Source organism: Melospiza georgiana, chromosome 27, assembly GCF_028018845.1.
Source record: "Melospiza georgiana isolate bMelGeo1 chromosome 27, bMelGeo1.pri, whole genome shotgun sequence".
Taxonomy (NCBI): Eukaryota; Metazoa; Chordata; class Aves; order Passeriformes; family Passerellidae; genus Melospiza; species Melospiza georgiana.
Window position 1 is genome coordinate 4,373,802 of NC_080456.1, and position 22,503 is coordinate 4,396,304.

At 48.3% G+C, this 22,503-nt stretch overlaps 1 protein-coding gene across 1 annotated transcript in view; it reads right to left on the bottom strand.

The window, feature by feature from the left end:
* Positions 1-22,503, bottom strand: part of GRIK4 (glutamate ionotropic receptor kainate type subunit 4) — a 205,154-nt gene that overhangs the window by 117,468 nt on the left and 65,183 nt on the right. The window contains exon 2 of the mRNA XM_058041136.1: positions 18,140-18,271. Coding sequence (XP_057897119.1) covers positions 18,140-18,221 — 82 coding nt within the window. The 5' untranslated portion in view covers positions 18,222-18,271. The remainder of the gene's footprint in view (positions 1-18,139; positions 18,272-22,503) is intronic.

A 22,503-nucleotide genomic window follows, 5' to 3' on the forward strand; every position in this document is an offset into this window, starting at 1 on the left:
ATGCCGCCGCTCACCTGAGGGATTAACACCGTGACAAAATCATTAGGAGCCTGAGGGAATGCTGGAGGCCTTCTGAGTTCATGGAAAATTCATTCCTCAGCCTAATGAATGGCTTTTTCCAACCAACTGCCACAGCAGCCCCCAGTGCTGCTTCTCAGTTCCCACCAGACCAAGCAGACACACACGCACACTCCTGGCTTGATCCTGGAGCACCTAAAGGGGCAAACAGCACCTCCCAACCACAAAAAGGGCACTGGGAACAAATCCCAGCACCACAGCTCAGCCCCAGCCTGCTGGAACCCAGGGAATATTCCTCTGCCTGTGCTGAGATGTCCTGACCCCCAGGAGAACACTGCTTTTAACCTTCATCCATGGAAAGAGCTGCCAAGGCTTTGGGACAAACTGGAATCTATGAGTGTGTGAAATAGACAGTGGTGGAGTTTATCACAGGGGGAACAACTTAGAGTTTGGGGGTTTTAGTAGGGAGGTGCAGAACTTCTAATAAGAGAAAATAAACAATAACCTGAAGACCAAAAAACCAAGAGTCCCTAGCACAGAACTTTTAGGGGTCTCCCCATCAGGGGAACACACGAGAAAGGTTTGAACAGGGAACAGGGAACGTGTCCCAGTGCCACAGAAGGGGCAAAGATATCTAGATCAATAGACGTGACACATACAAGTAGATAAATGACTGATAAAATTCTTGCAGCCATCCCAGAAGGATTTAAAGGATGCAAGGAGACGAGTCCAGCTGGTCCAAACGCCAGCTCAAATTCCTTGAGCACCTTCCCTGTGCTGCCTCCCTGCCAGAGCCCCCGTGTCACACACTCTGTCTGCTCCTGCCACCAAGGTGACACCACCAAACAGCTCCCTCCCAAACAGCCAGCCTGGGATGTGCATTTCTGCATTTCAGTTTGAGCTCGTTCTCATGGTTCTGATGAACTTGTGGAAGATCTCCTTGCGCGCAGTGATGGAGCACGCTCCCCCTCTCTGCTGACATCCACGGGGATGTATTTTTAGCCTTGATCCCTGCATTAGGGAAAAGTCACCCCCTTAAAAGAGCAGTTTTATTGCCAAGCTATATTAGCACAATGAGGGAAAATCGCTCCTAATTTTTATAAATTATCTCATCATCTGCGACTAATTAGCAGCCGTGGAAAGATGGGGGGGAACAAAAAAAAAAAAAGAAATAAATCTCTCCTGAGCTCGGAGGTGTTCAGAGCTCAGAGATCCCTGCTGGTCAAGGATTCCATGGGAATCCTCTCCCACGGCACAGGTGAGGAGCTTGTCCAGCACCACGGGGTAATCAGGGTTGAAAGAACCTCTGGAGATCATCAGCACAGTGAGGAATAGTTGTGCCGCAGTTTAGCTGGAAACTTTATTAAAATCCAATCTAATCAAGCTGTTGTGAGTCTCCATTCTCCTTACCCTTGCTCCTGGGCTCTTGTGCCTCCGTAAATGTGTCTATAAAAGTAAAATGAGCAAGCAGCCAACGGCTAAGCGGCACTTAATCAGAAGAAAATGTATACCCTGGTGGATAGCAAACTGCTATTAGGCTGGGGAGGGGGGAGACAGCAGGAAATAATAAGCTATAAATGGACAACCAAATAAATCTCCTGCCGCACCAAGTGAGAGCACATCTGGTTAGATGCCACCTCCAATGAGTTGTGAGCAAAATATTTATTTGCCGCCGAGCACCTGGCAGAGGGAGAGGGAAAGGAGCTGCTTTCCCTGCTGGAAAATCCTACCTGGAATCATCTGGCCCTCAGGGCATCACTGGCCAGGCTGGGGCACTGCCCACAGCTTGTTCTGCTCCAGAAACAATGGGGGGAGTGTAAAAATCCAGCTCTTCTCCAACAGCAGGGAAATGTAAAAATCTAATTCTTCTCTCTCTCCTCCATCTCCACCGCGAGCCCCAGTCAGGCAAAAGACTCCAAAGCTTTAAATACCACAGGACTTTTACACCTCTGATCCCTGAGAGTGCCTTAATTTAATATAGAGCACTTCAGCATTAGGAGAAAATGGGATTTGGGACTTGGAAGGGCCCGAGGGAAAAGCTCCTCGGAGAGGGGCGTCACTGCAAAGGGGATTATCACCATAATCACCAGATTAGTTGAATAATCCCAGCCCAGAAGAGAGGTTTTGTTGTCTGCAAGATGCTCAGCACCCTCCTGCTTTCACAGAACTGCAGTGCAGCGTGGGGTCAGAGCGAATTTCAGGAATAATTTGGGGGGAAAATCAGCCCAGGCTGTGCCTCAGAGTGCGTCCAAATCCATCAGGGTGACACTGCCATCCCCATCTCCCAAACTCTATCAACACAGCACGTGAAAATTGACTTTTCACCCCCCCCCACATTCCCTCTCTGCTTCATTTTTCACTCTTTAACACAACCACGGAGCTCAATCCTCCTAAAAAATGCAAAAACCCCCCAAGAAAGTCACCCCTTCCAAATGAAAGGACAACGTGCCAGGGAAAATAAACTAAACCAAAATAAAATAAACCTCCCCTCCTAATCACCCAGCCTGGCTCTTCTAAGGAAGCTCTTGCACAGTTGAATTGCACAAAGTAAACAAATAATTACCAGCTATTTTCTTCAATAGGTCAGAAAGCAGATTAGCAAGCTGAGACTGAAATCCAAAGCATGAGTGTGGCGTGCCCAGGATTACAAAAAGCAGAAAAAACCCAGCCAGAACCCTGTAAAACAACCACAGCTCTCACTGCAACGAGAAATCCACCTGCTCAGGTGTCGATAACCTGCCTGGAAAAAGACCTAAACCCAGCGTTAATGTTTGACATTTCTGGATTCTCAGCTTTTTAACAGAATCTGTTTTGATTTAGTAGCCAGGGATTGGTTTTCTGAGAAGGGGAAGGCAGAATTTGGTGCTTCTCCTGGAAATGTTAAATCCAGAGCACCTCAAAAGCCAGAAAATCCAGGGCTGAGCTCTGCTGCCAGAACCAGAAGGGAGAAAGAGGTGAGAGGGATGCGAGCAGCAATGTCTGCGTTCAATCCCTCTGTATTTTTCCCTTTTTTTGTAACTGAAAGCAAAATCCTGGAGCCCACTGTGGCACGGGGGAGGATGAAGCTGCTGGGGTGAGAACTTTAGGTCAAGGAGGTTACAACACTTCTTCCCCAAAGCTGCTTTAATTCAGCTCTGGCAGAGAAATCCATGAAAGCAGCAGGGCAGGGATGATATTCCAGGAGCAGGGGAGCTTTTGTCCTGACCCTGCACGCAGAGCAGGTGAGGATGCCCTTCCCCACTGCTGTGCACACATCATTCTGCTTTTCCCCCCCTAAAAAAGCTCCAAATCACCAAGCAGGCACCAGGGACCTGTTGCAGCTCCCTGCAGGCGCTGGCTCAGGCAGAGCTCACAGCCAGTGCTGCCTTTTCAAGCACGGATAATCCTGGATGCTTTCCAGATGGGGAAGGTGGGGAAGGAGCAGAGAACAGAGCCAGGACATTTAAAACAAAATATATTCAGCAAATGACTGGGTTTCAGAAAGGTTTTAGTCACACAGATGCTCTTTTTTCTTTTTTTTTTTCCTATTATTTTTGCATTTCTTCTGGCATTGTGCTGTTATTTAATTCTCTTTTTTTTTATTTTTGCTCTCACTTCACCTTCCAGTGCTAGAAGCCATCCATGCTTCACGCTGAATGTGGCTGATTTTAGCAGCAGGAGAGGAAATTCTCAGAGCCGGTGTTCTTCAAACCAAGGCACCAAATGGTTTCGAGGTTAATTGATTCTCCAAGCATGAGGACACATCTTCCAACAGCATGTTCAGTGGCATGAACTGCTACTCTGAAACTCTCCGTGCTGCCAGCTAATGCCTGAAAATGCTTCTCATTTCCTCACAATGAAATCTGACAGCCCCGGGACAACAAACAGCCACGGTTTGTCGTTCACAAAGGGCAGCGAGCAGGAGATTCACAAAATCCATCAAACCCCAGGATGGGTTGGGTTGGAAATGAAGTTAAAATCATCTCCCTGCCATGGGCACCTTCCACCAGCCCAACATGGCCTGGGACACTTCCAGGGGCAGCCAGAGCTGCTCTGGGAATTCTGTGGCAATGAGGAGAAGCAAAGGCTTCTCCTAAAAAAAGAGAATAAAATAACAGCATAATGCCAGAAGAAATGTAAATAAAGAAAAAAAAATAAAAAAGAGCATCTGTGTGGCTAAAACCTTTCTGGAAAGCAGTCATTTGCTGAATATATCTTGTTTTAAATGTCCTGGCTCTGTTCTGTGCTCCAGCCTGGCCTGGGACATTCCAGGGGCAGCCAGAGCTGCTGTGGGGATTCTGTGGGAATGAGGAGAAGCAAAGGCAGCAGAGATTCCAGATTTTCAGCTCAGCCCGGAAAGATCCCACAACCTCAGGGTGACCTGGGCTGTGAACACCTTCACTACACCCCTTTATTCTCCAGAGCTCTCCGAGCCATCACCAGCAGAGTCCCAAAAGTGCTGAGACAAATCAGGTCCTTCCCTCCAAAGGCAATTCTGGAAGCATCTGGAGCTGCCACCACAGAGTGACGGGTCAGGAGCACATGAGAGGTGACAGGTGACATCTGCACCCAGCCAGGTGCCAGGTGAGGCTGGCCCAAAGCACCTGGCTGCCCTTCTGTGACAGCTCTGCTCCTGCAGCAGCAGGTAATCAGTGCTCATCAATAATTACCACATTCTCTTTGGGTAAAGTTGCAGCACTCAAAAGTTTCCAGAATTTTCATTCCCTCCTAAATGCAGCAAGAGGCTGCTCCCCCTGCATCACCCCTGGCAGGGCTCTGGGGGCTCTGAGTGCACCCATTCACCCCAAATGATGCAGCGCTGATGGCTTTGCCCTGAAAATGCTCCCCAGGGACACAAGGGACAATGGGGTACCAAGGCGATCCCTCTTTTGGGTGATCTCACCCCAATTCTGCCAGCCAGAGAAACTCAAACAAACTCAACACTTGTACAGCAGTAACTGAAATTCTCTCGAGAGTATAAAACACTCCTGGGTAAATTCTTGCTCCTGTGGCTCCATTCTAGAGGATGATGGCACAGCTGCTGGTTCCCCTGCACCTCCACAGGCTGAGCTTCCCCTTCAGGAATGCTCACAGCAGATTAAACCCCAGTTTATTAAATAAGGCAGTGCTCTAAAAAGGGTAATCCACTGATAATTTCACTCATTTAAACCCTATTTTATCTCAACCAAGTAGACTTATTTCCATTTAGCAATCTTAATTCTTTTAGCACTTCCCAGCTCCCAAATTGGCTTCAACAGCAGCATTGACATTCAGCCATCACTTCCACATAAAGTTTCATTTCGTCTCCCCAAGCCCCTCCAATGGCTGGAGGTGCAAGAAGAATTCATTAGTGATGGAAAAGGAAAGGAGCCATCCCTCCCTGCAGCCTCCTGACATCCCCAGCCCTCATTTGGCAGGGCTGGAGTCAGGGCAAGGCCAGCCTGAGCTGCTCCTGCTGCTCTCAGATCCCTCCCAGCTGTCACATCTGCATTGTCCGAGCTCTGCCCCAGCCTGGATCTTCACCTGCTGCTTCCCAGACTGCCCACGTGCTCTCCTCTCCAAATTACACCCCCAAGAAGGGCTCTGGGCTACGATGCCACCCTGATGTGACACACTGCCCTGGGATGGTTACCCCAATAACAAAAGGCCCCCATTATTTTTCCATTTTCCCTGCCTGCTCCCAGCCCTTTCTGCCATGGACTGTGCCCTGGGTGTTGTCCTTCTCTCCCCTGCTTTTCACAGCTGACATACCACAGAAAAACACAAAATTCATTCTCTCAGGTCATTTTACCCTTCCCTTTTCCCCCTAGTGGTTTTCTTTTCCACCCTTCCCTTTTCCCCCAGTTGATTTGTTTTCCATCCTTCCCTTTTCTCCCAATGGTTTTCTTCTCCATCCTTCCCTTTTCCCCCAGTGGTTTTCTTCTCCATCCTTCCCTTTTCTCCCAGTGATTTTCTTCTCCATCCTTCCCTTTCCCCCCAGTGGTTTTCTTCTCCACCCTTCCCTTTTCCCCCAGCGCTTTTCTTCTCCATCCTTCCCTTTTCCCCCAGTGGTTTTCATTTCCATCCTCCTCTTTCCCCCACTGTTTTATTGCTTTCAGCTTTGGTCTGATCACAGTGAGCTCTCTCACAGCGAGGGAGAAGAGGAGCACAAAGGAAGGGCAGGACCCACCACTCCCCCTGCGCTGTCAGCAGCTCGCTCTCCACTTCTGGGATTGGGAGTTTTTCCAAGCGCTGTGCGTCCCTAACACCTGGAGAGGGAGAGTGGGAGCTGCTGAATGCCAGCCAGCACAATTTTGGGATTTCAGCCTCTGGGGGCTGTGTTTGTCTGACACGGAGCCAGCAGCAATTAGCTGCAGAGGGGCACTCGAGAGAAGTGCCCTGCTAGGTCAAAGCTGCTCTTTGGGAAGGTTGCCCAGCAGCCCTGCGGTGCCTAAAGCTCGACAAGAGGCTTTAAACACCTCGCTGAGCTCAGCCTGGAGAGCTCCTGAGCTCGCAGCCCACCCGTGCACAGAGCAAGGACGAGGGGATGGTGCCAAGAGAAACAGAGCAGGAGGAACAAACCGCGAGCACAAAGAGCCCTCCTTGCACTCCCGGGGTGGCATCTCAGCTCTGCTCCACCAGGCTGGAGCTGGAGCGGCTCTTTGTCGTCCTTCTCCCATCTGCCATCCCCTCCCTGCCCTTCACAGAAAGCTCCCAGGTGACAAATTCGGCTTTATCTCAACTCAGCTTGAGGAAATTGGACATCTACCTAAAATCTGCAAGGCTGTCCTCCTCCTGACTGCCCAAAAAGGACCTTCAGATCACATTGTGGTTTCCCTAAAAACAGGGAACATGCTCTTCAGCCACCCATCCTCAGGAGTCATCCCCAGAACTGCTCCTGCCTCTGTGGAGGATTTGCCCCGGCTCTGTGCTTATCCAGGATTCCACACAGCTCCTGCTCACATCCCCCAAATTCTCCTGCTCACTTTTCAGCTGATTCCTGACAGGGAAATTAACTGGTCTGTGGGGAGGAAGGGATCTGGAGCCCCAAGCACCACCAAGGCTGGCACCAAGCTCCAGGTGCTTTATCTCAACTCAGCTTGAGGAAATTGGGCATCTTCCTCAAATCTGCAAGGCTCTCCTCCCCCTCACTGCCCGAAAAGGACCTTCAGATCACATTGTGGTCACTACAGACCTGCATTTCCCTAAAAACAAGGAAAATGCTCTTCAGCCACCCATCCTCAGGAGTCATCCCCAGAACTGCTCCTGCCTCTGTGGAGGATTTGCCCCCGCTCTGTGCTTATCCAGGATTCCAAACAGCTCCTGCTCACATCCCCCAAATTCTCCTGCTCACTTTTCAGCTGATTCTTTACAGGGAAATTAACTGGTCTGTGGGGAGGAAGGGATTTGGAGCCCCAAGCTCCAGGTGCTCTGGGTGCCAAGGCAGCTGCATGGCAGGCTGGTGGCTCTGAGGAGGAGATTTAATCCAGCCCTGAAAGAAGTGCAATCCATCCCTGCTGGCTGCCCACACAGATAGCCAGGGGCAAGGGGCTGGGCAGCAGGAATCTGTAATGCAGCCTCCTGCACAATCCCATCTCACGCCACGCTGGAGCTCTCTGCAGAAATTCCAGCTTTGCTGAATTTGGCTCCGAGTTGGAATTCATTTTGGCAGCTGTTTAGGCAGGCAACCAAGGATCTTTCATTCATGTAATTGACTTTTTTATTCATATATATATATGAAAAAATAATGAAAGAAATTGCAGAGTAGATCTTGCTATCAGTAGCTTCCTCTGTGTGAAGCAAGAAGATCTGTATTAAAAGTGGCTCAGCAGCTAAATACACAAAGTGCTGCCCAGGGGCAGGAACAGTATTTAGATATAAAACAAGTTACATGACTCTCAGATCTTGATCCCTGGCTCCGGGAGAATGTTTAATATTCAGGAACAAATGTAAAAAACCAGACCTTTGATACAAAATTCTGCACATGCACCTATGCATGCCTGTCCTCTGTCACCCTGCCACAGCTCAGGACTGTGCCTGGAGGAGATAAATGTCACCTTTCCACTGACCAACCCCTGGCTCCTCTCCTTAAATTTCCCTTTTCCTACTGAATTAGCACCTGCTTCCAAGCCTGTCACCTTCCAAAACCACAGAGCCACACAGGCCAGGGCAGCAGCTGCTGCTGTGCCCAGGGGCACCAGAGCTTCCCCCATGCTGGTGGCTAAATGGCTTTCAATAAACAAGAGAGTGAAGAAATAGAACGTTGATTTGCTGCTTAAGTAACGTGGCTCTTTTCCATAACTACCAGCCTCTCTCCCCATCCAGCTGCTCTGCACAGAGAGATCTATATCTATATAATATGTATGTGGATATATAATGAATCAAAACAAAGCTTAAAGGCCTCCTGGGGTGGGTAATATAACCTGCCTCTCGGACATTAATGAATAGGAACAGATCAGGAAAAATAACTCTGCCACAGAGGTGCAAAAGATGGAAAGAGATGATCTGTCTGGCTGACTCCCTCCCCGTGCCTCCTCACTCTGTGCCCTGTGGCACTGATCTAAAATATAAATCTGCTTATTATTTATTATTCATATTATTATAGTGCCGGATTCCTCCGCTGGAGACGAGGAGCTCATTATGTTTTATGTGGCAAAGCTGCAGCCTGGAGAGAGGCAGAGCCCTCCCACACCAGGCAGAGGGCACAGCTTTGCTGGGCATGATCTGCCTGGTGCCTGGACACCTTCTCCTTGCAGGGCAGCTCGCTCTGCTCTGCACCAAATCCCTTTTTTCCCCCACGGAGTTTCTGTCTGCACCAAGCCCCTCTTTTTCATGGAGTTACCCTACTCTGCACCAAATCCCTCTTCACCCCATGGAGTTTCTGTGCTCTGCACCAAGCCCCTCTTTTTCTTTTCCATGGAGTTTCTTTGCATCAAATCCCTCTTTTTTCCCATGGAATTTCCCTGCTCCTCATCAAATCCCTTTTTTTCCCCATGGACTTTCCTTACTCTTCACCGAAACCCTCTTTTTTCCCCACGCAGTTTCTGTACTCTGCACCAGATCTCTCTTTTTTCCCCATAGAGGTTCCTTACTCTCCACCAAATCCCTCTTCTTCCCATGGAGTTTCCGTGCTCTGCACCAAATCTCTATTTTTTCCCATGGAGTTACCCTGCTCTTCACCAAATCCCTCTTTTTTCATGGAGTTACCCCTACTCTGCACCAAATCTCTTTTTCCCATGGAGCTTCTCTACTCTGCATCAAGCCCCTCTTCTTCCCATGGAGTTTCCTTACTTTTCAGCAAATCCTTCTTTTTTCCCTGCTCTTCACCAAATCCCTCTTTTTTCATGGAGTTTCCCTGCTCTGCACCAAGCCGCTTTTTTTTTTCCATGAGGTTTCTCTACTCTGCACCAAATCCCTCTTTTCTCCACGGAGTTTCCCTCCAGGATGAAGCTCAGTTGATTTTTCACCCAAACCCATCCAACCTTCACCGCGTAAAATTCGCGTACAAAACTCTGTGGTGAAGAAAGCCACTGATCCCTCCCTCCTCGATACTCAATCGTGTCTACCTGCCCGAAAGGCTTCTCTCACAGCTGAAAACCAAACCAGGGGTGCAGGGTTTGTGCACTCCTGGGGGTTTGTGCATCCCTGGGGGTTGGAGCATCCCTCCAGAACCCGGTCGCGGTTCCCGCTCGGAAGCGCTCGCGCTCCTCCCGCAGTTTTCCCTCACACCTCCGTAGTGCTAACGAGCCTCCTCCTGCCTCTGCAGGCTGCCAGGGTGCTGAGCACAGCCCCAGGAGAAGCTGCATCCACAGGTTTAGTGGGAATTGCGTGCAAACCTCCTAGAGACCGCACGGTGCCCACCACCAACTGACGGCAGCAGAGCCTCAGCACCCTGCCCTGGCGTCCTGCAGTAAAGCTTTCAAAAAACACCTTTCACCAGATCATTCCAGAGAAAAGCAGGGTGGATAAATGACTGCACCAGTCACCAGCCCCTTTTTGAACAGTTCCAGTTGCTCTTTCCTGAAAAAAAGTCTGATTTGATCCCTGAGCAGTCTCTGTGGATGCGTGGCCTGAAGGAGACGGCTCAGGGAGGGTGAAGGAGATGGGGCAGTGGCAGCCACTCTTCCCATGCTGGAGCACAGGAACAGAATACCTGGGCAGAACTTCAAAGAATCCAAGGATAAAATGTGCCCAGAGCAGCTGTGGCTGCCCCTGGATGCTGGAAGTGCCCAAGGCCAGGTTGGACAGGGCTTGGAGCAACCAGACCCAGCGGAAGATGTCCCTGTCCTTGTCAGGGGGTTGGAACTGGGTAATCTTTAAGATCCTTCCAACCCAAACCATTTGTGATTCACTTTAAGTCTAAATGAGGCTTTGCTGAAGGGCCTGGCATCTGTACAGCTGATTTTAAAAAGAAATATTTATGCACATAACTCAAAACCCATAAATAAGACATCCCTCTCCAAGCAGAATAATCAGAAGAAAATTAAAAGACCAGATAGCAGATGAATATCCTATTTTTCTCTACCTCTCAGCAGTCCCCACCAGCAAATGATAAATAACTACAAACCTACTTTGCTTTCATGAACTTAACTGCCTCTTTTTAATATTGGAGGAAATATTAATATTGTATCCCAATAACTACACCCTCCTCCCACCCTACTCCCCAAGCCAGGCTGGGATTAAACACTGATCCTAATGACAAGTGGGGAGGTTTTCCAGCACCAGCAGATTGCCCCTCTGCTCTGAGCTGATCCTGGCTGCCTTCAAAGCCAGGGAAAGGCCATTCCTCTGCTGGGGAACAGCAAATCCATGGCCAATTTATCCCAGATCCATCAGGAGCATCCACAAAGGGCTTGGCTCAGGCAGAGCTACGCCAGGAAAGGAGTTTGTGCTTTGTGTGTGTTAAATGTTTGCAGCAGGAGGGAGAAGGGGAGCTTCAAGCTGTGTGAGCCAGCTGCAGACAGGAGGTGGGGAGCTGGGGATGACACAAAATCTGCCACAAAGCCTCAAAAAAAAAAAAAAAAAGCACAGCTGAGCTTCTCCCCGCACCAGCTCCTCCTGACACCTGGGAGGAAGAAATTGGTACCTGCTGACATCAGTGTCCTCCTTCCTCAGCACCTTCATCATCAGAGCCACCAGCACCCTTTAAAATGCTAATTCTGCCCTGTGGGATCTTCCCTGCAGTGCCTGCAGGAGAATTCTGTGTGTCCTGAGGGAGCTGAACAGAACCATCCCCAACTCCACTGCTGTTATTGCTCATTTTTACCTCACGAGTCTTTAATGCTCCTTTTTCCCAGACACACCTTTGGACAAACTGCACCAGCAGGGCAGCTCTGGGGCCTTTACTCACTGCCAGAGTGGTTTAGTGCACCATAAACACCTCAGGAGGGCGATTGCACAGGGATTTGGGGTTGTACAAATGACACTCTGCTACCCACAGCCCTGACAGAGAGATGGGCTGGGGATGAAGGAGCACCCCACAACCATAGAGATGCAGAAAAAGCTCCACTCTGCCTCTTCCCAGCCCCTTCAGCACACACAGCTCAGTTTTAGGGCTTTTCCACAGCTCTGGGAGGTCCCCAAGAACATTTTCTGGATGTGAAAAACTGAGAGAATTTGGATTGAAACTGAGAGAACTGGGATTGCTCAGCCTGGAGAATTGGGATTGATCAGTCTGGAGAAGAAAAGGCTTTGGAGCGACCTCATTGTGGCCTTCCACAATGAAGGAGCTACAGGGAAGATAGAGAGGGAGTTTTCACAAGGGCTTGGAGCGACAGGATGAGGGGGGATGGATTAAAACTCAAAAAAAGTGTAGGTTTAGGTTGGATATTGGGGAGAAATCATTCGCTGGGAGGGTGGGCACAGGCGCCCAGAGAAGCTGGGGCTGCTCTTGGATCCCTGGAAGTGCCCAAGGCCAGGCTGGGCCTTGGAACAGCGGGAGGGAGGTGGAATTGGATCTTTAAACTAACCTAAACCACTCCATAATCCTGTGATTCTAATCCTAATCCTCCATGATCCTGTGAATCCAGTTCCAGAAGCAGAAACAGGAGATTCACAGCCCTTCAGGCACTCCAGAATTTTGCAATCAGGCCTAGAAACAAGGACAAACTGCCCAGGGTGACACTCCCAGTCACACCACAGCATCAGGGCTGGGGTTCATGAGGACCTGGAGCACAAATTGCTCCTCTAGGTGGAACCACAAAGCAAAACCACATTGCTGCACTGGGACAGCAATGAGAGCTGAGCTCCAGTACAGTCCCTGGGAATGGGGCAGGAAAACATCAAGTTTCACCCCAAAAACGCCCTTAAATGCTGGAGTTGTTGTGTCAAGTTTGCAGAGCTGGGAGACAGAGGAAAGGAAGGGATTTTGACAGGCAGAGACAGCCCTGAAAGGCTCAGGAGGCCTTGCAAGGAGTTTGCAGCAGATCCTCTGTCAAGGCTCCTATCCTGCTCCTGCTGAGGGCACTTCCGTGGATAAACTACAATTTTGGCCGGGGTATGAATTTTAAACGAGCTTCTTTAGCACACCAAATGAATCAAGGCAGAAAATGCCAATTTAGGGCCCCCACGCTCTGCTCAGCGAGGCCGAGTAAATAACCCAGTAAATAACTCAGGCAAATTTCCTGACACTTCCTTCAGCATGAGAGAACAGGCAGAAAACAAACCCAGAGCTGCTCCCACTCACTCTGTGTGCTGCAGGAAAGCAGGGCCAGGGAGATGTTACCCTGGAGGGCAGGGGGGAGCTGATTATTTTTGGTTTTTGGGGTGGCTGGATGAAACATAAGCTGTGCAAGAGCTCCCAGGATATTTTGCACTGGTTCTTCCAAGGGCTCCAGGCTGCCTGGAGGCAATTCCTTCCCTCTCAGAGCTCCTAAAGCTGTTGGGAACACTCCCATCCCTGATCAGACCCAGCTTTTGAGGCCCACAGGGATAATAATTCACCCAGACAGAGCAGGGAGCTGACTGACAAAAGACATTCCCAGCAAAACATCACCATTTCAAACAAAGCTATTTTTTACACCTGGATTTCCCCACCAAGGTCTCCAGAAAAACAGGGACGAGGAAAACCCCTCCAGGGCTGCCTCAGGAGGGAACAAACAATGCAAGGCTGAAGGAACAAGCCTGCACTGATGGTTTTTCTCCTCCCTGTGTATCAAGGAGAGAAATAGAGCATTCAGGAGCCTCCAGGCTGCTGCTCTGCAGCCAAAGGCAGGGCAAGGTGACCCTGTAGCCCACATTCTGCTCAATCCCTTGCACAGATGATGCTCCTCCAGCTCCCTGCAATGCAACACTGGCTGTGGGTCCTGTCCAGGCCAGCAGAAACTGGCCCAGAGATGGAGCAATCTGCTGCCTCTCCACTCCTCTGAGGGCGGCCAGGGCCAAGATCCACCCCAAACCCCAAAAAAGCAGCGGCAGGGAAGCTCAGGGCTCGGTTCCCAAGCCAAGAGCCCCTGACTCAGCACCACCGTGTTCTCCTGCAGGGAATAATCTCATTTTCCTACTGAAGAACCCACCCTGACACTGCCCAGCTCACCTCCCATTACTGATCACATCCCTGTGCATTTCAGCAGCCCCTTATCAGATGGTTTTCAGCATTGTTTTAAACCTTTGCTTGCGTTTTCTTTGAATATTTAAATGTTCTTGCTGGCCTGGTTTTCCTTCCCTATGCAGAGCATTGATTTATGTTGCTAGATACCATATCTCCCTGCCTTGCCAAAAGCATACATTTGGGAATGATTTCAGGGCTGCTGGTCATATTTTTCTCCCTCTTTTTATTCTGCACTTTATTTTTATTAACTTTTTTGTTGGAGGCGCCGTAAAAATGAAACTGTGGCTCGAAGGAACAACACTCATCAAACGCCCCAAACCAAAGCAAGCTGGAAGGCATCTGCCATTCCCACCTGGAAGCTGCAGCATAATTTGAGTTTCCAGTCCTTAAGAGATGAAAATTCACAGTCCCAGGTCTCAAACACCTTCAATTTTCACTATGGGGAAGTGGGAAACAAACTGTGCTGTCACAGGAGCTCCCCTTTTTTCCACACTCTCAAAAACCCCACAATGCTCCCCAAAAAGATGGAACCCAAAGCAAAAGGAAGGATTTTCCTTCAATTCTTGAAGATCTCAAACACCTTCACCTCTCACTCTGGGGAATGGTAAGCTGGAAGGCAGCTGCATTCCCACCTGGAAACTGCAGCATAATTTGAGTTTCCAGTCCTTAAAAGATGAAAATTCACAGTCCCAGGTCTCAAACACCTTCACCTTTCACTCTGGAGAACTGGGAAATAAACTGACCCCAGATTTGTAGTTCTGTGCTGTCACAGGAGCTCTCCTTTTTTCCAGGCTCCCCAAAACCCCACAGTGATCCCAAAAAGATGGGAAACAAAGCAAAATGAAGGATTTTCATTCAAACCTTCCTGATTTCAAACACCTTCACCTTTCAACTGTGGGGAAGCGGGAAACAAACTGACCCCAGGTTTGCAGCTCTGTGCTGTTAGAGGAGCTCCCATTTTTTTTTTCCACACTCCCAAAAACCTCATAGTTCTCCCCAAAAAGATGGAACACAAAGCAAAAAGAAGGATTTTCACCTCCAGCATGCTGCTAATCCACTCTCCATGCCCATCCCTGCCTGCTGGCTGGAGTGGAGGATGTGCCCATCCGGGTGAAATGCAGGCAGCGGGGCTGGGAGTGCTGCACATGAATCAGGGATCCCAGGGACATAAAACACCCAGCCAGCCTTGCCAGTGCTCCCAAAAAAGATGGGACACAAAATTCAATCCTTCAGGATCTCAAACACCTTCACTTTTCACTCTGGGGAGATGGGAAATAAACTGACCCCAGGTTTGCAGCTCTGTGCTGTTAGAGGAGCTCCCCTTTTTTCCACACTCCCAAAAGCCCCATAGTTCTCCCCAAAAAGATGGAACACAAAGCAAAAAGAAGGATTTTCACCTCCAGCATGCTGCTAATCCACTCTCCATGCCCATCCCTGCCTGCTGGCTGGAGTGGAGGATGTGCCCATCCCAGTGAAATGCAGGCAGCGGGGCTGGGAGTGCTGCACATGAATCAGGGATCCCAGGGACATAAAACACCCAGCCAGCCTTGCCAGTGCTCCCAAAAAAGATGGGACACAAAATTCAATCCTTCAGGATCTCAAACACCTTCACTTTTCACTCTGGGGAGATGGGAAATAAACTGACCCCAGGTTTGCAGCTCTGTGCTGTTAGAGGAGCTCCCCTTTTTTCCACACTCCCAAAAACCTCATAGTTCTCCCCAAAAAGATGGAACACAAAGCAAAAAGAAGGATTTTCACCTCCAGCATGCTGCTAATCCACTCTCCATGCCCATCCCTGCCTGCTGGCTGGAGTGGAGGATGTGCCCATCCGGGTGAAATGCAGGCAGCAGGGCTGGGAGTGCTGCACATGAATCAGGGATCCCAGGGACATAAAACACCCAGCCAGCCTTGCCAGGCTCCTGCCAACTCACACCTTCCCTGCCCATATTTCCTGAGCTGACTCCACCAGCACAGGGGAGAGGTAATTTTACTTCAGGAGTGTCACCTGTGAAAGTTGCAAATGGGGACAGGGATGGATTGGCTGCTTATCTGCAACAAATGGTTAATGAAGGCACTGCTGGCTGCAGGGAAAGCAGGCTCCTTTCTCAAACACAGAGCCGAGTGTCAGCTCTGGGAGTGAGCTCCATTAGGAGGCTTCTGGGTGCATTTATGGTCCCTAATCCACTCACGCAGCCTGGGGAAATGATGGTGCCTCTCCCTGAGAGCTCCGTAGGGACCTGCACTCATGGGGCTCCCCTGTAAATTGGGTATTTTGGGGTTTGCACAGCTCTTGTGGCACCCTTGAGCTGGGGCAGGCTGGGCTCTGCCCCCCCCTTGCTCATCAATGGAGGGCAAATGTGTTTGTGACAGAAATATTTAATTTTATGTGGGTTTAAGAGACATGGCAGGGGTGATTTTAGCTCCTCAGTGGCTCGGAATTCACACAGGAAGGGCAACACCATGAGAACCAACACAAATACAGAAATTCACCATAAACTGCATTTCATTGACAACAGGAAGAGACAACACCTCTAAAATGAAGGGAGGAGCTTCAGCAAGTGTGTCAGCTCACCATAAATTAATTTCATTTACAAAAGGAAAGTGAGAACATTCCCAAAATGCAGGGAGGAGCTCCAGCAAGTGTGTCAGCTCACCACAAACTAATTTCATTGACAAGAGGAAGAGACAACATTTCCAAAATGCATGGAGGGATTTCAGCAACACTCTCAGCTCACCATAAACTAATTTAATTTACAAAAGCAAAGTGAGAACATTTCCAAAATGCATGGAGGGATTTCAGCAAGTGTGTCAGCTCACCACAAACTAATTTCATTTACAAACTAGAAACAGAACATTCCCAAAATGCAGGGAGGAGCTCAATGTGCCCACTCACCATAAACTCCATTTCATTGATAAAAGGAAGGAGAAAACATTCCCAAAATACAGGGAAGAGCTCAGCAACAGTGTCAGCTCACCATAAACTAATTCCATTTACAATAGGGAGAGACAACATGCCCAAAATGCATGGAGGGATTTCAACAACACTGTCAGCTCACCATAAACTAATTTCATTTACAAAAGGAAAGCGAGAACATTTCCAAAATGCAAAGAAGAGTTTCAGCAAATGTGTCAGCTCACCATAAACTAATTTCATTGACAAGAGGAAGGAGAGAACATGCCCAAATGCAGGGAGGGATCTCAACGTGTAAACTCACCATAAACTGCATTTCATTTAGAAAAGGAGGGAGACAACATTTCCAAAATGCATGGAGGAGCTTCAGCAACTGTGTCAACTCACCATAAACTAATTTCATTGACAAGAGAAAGAAACAACATGCCCAAAATTCATGGAGGAGCTGCAGCAAGCGTGTCAGCTCACCACAAACTGCATTTCATGTACAAACTGAAGAACATTCCCAAAATTTAAGGAGGAACTCAGCATCTCCACTCACCATAATCTCAATTTCATTGACAAAGGAAGGAGAGAACATTCCCAAAACACAAGAAGGAGCACAGCAAGTGTGCCAATTCAGCACAAACTAATTTCATGTACAAACTGGAGACAGAACATTCCCAAAATTCGGGGAGGAGCTCGGTGTCCCCACTGACCATGCAGGAGAACATTTCACTCAGTGTCAACCCCACCAGGCAGGGAGGATTCCAAGAATCCCTCCAGAGCATCACTGGGAAAACATTTTAATTTTATATTGAGTCATTTCCCCACTATTTTTTAAGCTGTAAAATCTCAGAGTTGCCTGTGTCTTTTTCCCTCTGATCTTCTCATCAGAGGAAGTACAATTGTAAGGGTTGGTGGTGACACAGTAAATATGAATTAAAAAACACCAAAAATCTTCTAATGGTCAAGTTCTGCTAATACACCAAGTTTTAGAGGTACAAGGGCTGTTTCTGTGAACTTGGTGATACTGCCACAACTTCCAGCATCTGACTGCTAAAATCTACCAAACCCTTTGTAGGTCTTTCATTATTAATATCAGTATTTCACAGTAAATTGTACATCTAGTTTTGCTCTTGTTTGTGTGAATACAGGTGTAGGTATAAGTATAAAAATATTTGTGTTGCCAACCTTAGTACAATCAAATATTCTTCTTTTAAAAAGGTAATTTAATATTTGACTCTTGCAAACTCCCAATAACAAATACAGTTTGTGTGAACATAGGTGTAGGTATAAAAATATTTATGTGTTGCCAACCTTACTACAGTCAAATATTCTACTTTTAAGATTTGACTCTTGCAAAACTCCTAATAACAAATACAAATAAATTCTGCATCTAGTTTTGTTCTTGTTTCTGTGAACATAGGTGTAAGTATAAAAATATTGATATGTTGCCAACCTTACTACAGTCAAATATTCTTCTTTTGAGAACGTCTTTTAATATTTGACTCTTGCAAACTCCTAATAACAAATACAGTGAATTGTGCATCTAGTTTTGCTCTTGTTTCTGTGAACATAAGTGTAGGTAGAAGTATAAAAATATCGATGTGTTGCCGACCTTACTGCAGTCAAATATTTTGAGAAGACAGTTTAAGATTTTACTCTTGCGTAACTCCCAATAGCAATAAGAATAATGAGCCCAAAGTCAGGTGAGCACTCACCAATCCTCAGGGAATGGGGGCTGGCCCAGATCCTCATCAGCCACAGCAGAAGGAGCACCAGAGGCGCCAAGACACGGAGCATCTTCCATAAATCCTCATGGAGCCCTGCGGTGGTCTGGGCATGACATAACTCTGCAGGGAGACACAAAAAACACCCTGAGCACCTCTGCTCCCCGCCAGCAGCACCGCTCAGCTCGACAAAAGCTCTCTTTACCCGAGGAGGAGGGAGATGTTTACAGACTATGAATTATTCAGGGTTTGGAATCCAACTGGGCAGAGAGCTCCTTGTAAGAAAAAAAAGAAAAAAAAAATTAAAAAAAAAAAAAGGAAAGGAGCACGAGGAAAAGCCCAAATATTTCATCTTGGCATTCTTAGCGTTTCAACAAAAACAAGTGGAAATCAATATTGAGTCACATCTCTGACTTCTATTCTCACCCACCCCCCCCTTTTCTCTTTCCACTCAGAGCAGCCAGCAGCTCATTATATAACACTGATTCCTGATTTTAGGGTGGGACAAAGCATTTTCCCAGCAAAATGTGATTCGAGGGAAGGGTTGAGGAGGCAGAAGTCACTTGGGCTTCACCAAACCAGAAACCAATTCCTTGCCACAATTCCAGTCACCTCCTTCCCTCCCTTTCAGGAACAAGAGGATTCAGCACAAGACCAAGAGCATCTCATTTTTTTGTCCTCTATTTTTGTCTCACCACCCAGTCACACAGAAATTCAAGTTTCTAAGTCAGAACAGCACCAAAATGAAGGGCAGGAGGTGGAAAATGCACAAACTCATCACCAGCACAGATATTGGCACTGGCTGTCCCACAGCAGGCTCCTGCAGCACAGCTAATCAAATTTGCAACAAATGCCATTTTAAACAGCTTCATAAAGGGCAGATTTTACTTCATTAAAAAAAAAAAAAAAAAAAAAAGAACAAAAAAAAAAAAAACCAAAAAAACTGTTGTCTCTGGAGTTGATAAAATTATCTCCACAACCAGCAATATCCTTAAATGCTGACTTTGAGTGTTTTATCTGTTACCTTATCTCTCCCTTCTCTCTTCTGCTGGCAAACATTCTCACCCTCTTCCATTTGTCTCCTTCTTGGGCCAAATACCAAGTCCTGACACAGGCAAAGTCTTTAATCTGCCTTTGAAGCCACCAGGAGTTTTGTCTGAGCAAGACGCTGCCTTTTGCTTGCAATTTTCCAATTAATCTATTTTTAGATTACATTTAAGGCCTCCTCCAGCTTATCTCAGCACTCTCCACAGGGACCAACCCCTTCCACAGAGGGGAAATGCAGGGACAGAGCCGCAGAAATAAAAATCCAGGGGCATCTCCAGGGGTTTGAGCCTTTCCTGGATCATGCTTCCACACCGCCTGCATCCCACTTCCAGAAAATTGAGGGATCTCGTGCTCAGCTGTCAGTCAGACATGGGAAGAACATCCCAATTTCAGTGCTTTCAACGCATTTTTAAAAGCTAGAAACACCCCAAAAAAACCACCTGGAAAATGAACCGCCTCTGTGAAGGGCAAATAACAATTTTCTCCATTTTTTTTCCCCCTCTCTTTCCAGTGGGAGTTGCAGAGTAATTCCCGGGGAAGAGAAGCCCTGAAAGGTTAAACACGTGGGAAATTGGTTACTTAGAAGTGCTGGCAGCGGCAGGGACAGATTGCAGAGCAATGTATCACTGGAGCACTTTGAAGCAGCTATTTCCAAACTTCCCAAGATATTGACAAAACAGCAGCATCGTGTCAGATGCACTCCTACTGCGGTGGAACAGACATCCCTTCCCCATGGAGACAGCAGGACAGCTTGAGTTTGCCACCCCAAGAGCTCCCTCATGCTCAGTTCTGGCTCTAAAGCTGCTCCCCAACACTCAAAATCCCGTTTTCCTAATTTTTTAGGTCATTTTAGGTCCTACTTCTTGTGCTGCTACACCCAGTGTGTCTTTCCTTGTGTGGTGGTTTTGGTTTTCCAGTTTGAGATTTCAAGAAAACCAAATTTGAGATTTTGGGGAAACAAAATCTGAGATTTTTGAGAAAACCAAAACACCAGCCCCTGGTGATGAACAGCCACAGCTCAACTAAAACATCTGGTAGGGAACGTCAGACCAGAAACAGGGCAGGGAAAAGGGGGTGAAACCCCTCAAATTCCAGCCCCAGACAGGAGGGAAATGCCTGCCTGAAATCCGAGGAGGTTGCTGGAGTTTGCATCCTCACCATTCCTTGCCAAAGCTCTGTGGAATCACTTCAGGGAAGGACATGGAGGGGCTGGGGAAAGGGCATGGAGGGAGCAGGGAAAGAAAAGGAGCTGGGAAGGGTCTGGAGCACCAGGAGGGGCTGAGGGAGCAGGGAAGGGGCTCAGGCTGGAGAAAAGGAGGCTCAGGGGGGACCTTGTGTCTCTGCACAACTCCTGACAGAAGCAGGGGATTTGGGATCTTATCCCAGGGACAGGAGAAGAGAGAACGGCCTCAGGCTGGGCCAGGGAGGACACCAGCAGGAATTTCCCCATGGGAAGGTTGTTAAATGCTGGCAGGGGCTGCCCAGGGAGGTTTGGAGTGCCCAAGGAACCACTGCAGGTGGCACTCAGAGCTCTGGGCTGGGGACAAGGTGGGGATGAGGCACAGCTCGGACTGCATGGTCCGGGAGGGTTTTCCCAACCCCAATAACTGTTGTGTTATATATTACAACAGCTCTATTATCATTATGGTGCAAGGATTCCATAGCCTCAGAGTTTCCTACCTCCTCAACGATTTCTCACAGCCAGCTCCTCTAAACACTGACTGTTCCTGGTCCTTGCAGCAGCCATCTGACTCCTCTGACTCCTCTCTTTTGTACCACTGGTTCTTATTGGCTACAGGTGTGGCCTGTTAACAATTAGGCCTGCTCCTAATCTTTAGTAATTGGCTCCAGCTGCAACTCTTTGGGGGATAAGATTACATTGTACATTACCAATACTGTGTCCCCCTGCAAATAACCCTGTGAACCTCCAGGTTAGAAAAAGGGGTTCTCATTTCAGACTCTGCAAAACCAAAATAAAAAGGAGCAACCACTCTTGTGGGAAAAGTGGAAAGCTCCTGCTCCCAGGGACAGACCTAAGGCTGCTCCTCCTGTTTGCAGCCTGCTGGAGGGGCTGAGGAGGAGATTCCCAGGCATCAGCAGCTCGGAGTTATCAGCCAGGCTGAGCAGTGAATCCAGAGTACCTGCTGAGCTCTGCTCTGGGAGTGCAGGGCTGTAATTACCTGGGACATGGAGCACAGGGGGAGGCTGCTCCACCTCACCCCTCAGGAGGGCTTGGGGTTTGGAGCCAGCTGTCAGCAACAGAAATGCACCTTAGGGGTTGCTAAACAGCAGCAAACACAGGATCCTACAAGCTGTGCCCAGCTGGGTGCTGGAGGTGATGGCAAAATGTCTTGGGAGGGAGCAGAGGAATGCATCCCCACCTCCCCACCTACTGGGATCCCAGATTTGGGATCAGGAGGGAAGGAGAGAGAGGACTTTCCTGCTAGCCCAGTGTCGCAGACATCTTTTATGGAAAATCCTTTCCTTAGGATTTTTCCTCCTGAGAAGCTGGGAGGCCTCAGGAACAAAATGCAAACAATGGTTATCTGCTGCTGTGGAATGCAACAGGTGCGTCTGTGATTGGTCTCATGTGGTTGTTTCTAATTAATGGCCAATCACAGTCAGCTGGCTTGGACAGAAAGCCCGAGCCACAAACCTTTGTTATTCCTTTTCCATTCTTAGCCAGCCTTCTGATGAAATCCTTTCTTCTATTCTTTTAGTATAGTTTCAATGTAATATATATCATAAAATAATAAATCAAGCCTTCTGAAACATGGAGTCAGATCCTCGTCTCTTCCCGCATCCTAAGCCCCCTGTGAACACGGTCACAAAACAGCATCAAAGTTACTCTGAAATGAACAAAGAGGTGTTTCAGTCCCTCTCCATCCCCCAGTCCCCACCTGCTGCCCCCTCCCTAAATCCAGGCATAAAAGGGTGGTGAGCACAGTCCAAACGCCCTCACTCTACATTGATTTTGCCCTGCTGAGCTTGTGATCCTGCCAAGCTGCCTTCCAGCTGCAAGGGGCATCTGCCTGCCCCTCATTTCCCCAGGAGATGCTGTGAGACAGAAGTTCCACCAGGTGGAATTCCACAACTCCACCAGTGAATTGTGGCCACAGCTGGGGCATCCACTCCTGTGCAGCCCCAAATCCCACTCAGAGAGGAGAGGAGCACAACTTCCCTTCATTAAAACCTCACAAAGCCAAGAAAACCCCGGAGAGACAAAGCTCTTTAGCAGCTTGCCTCACTAATTCCCCTGCGTGTGAAGATGACTTATCCCAGACTCATCCTCAGCTGGCTGAAAATAA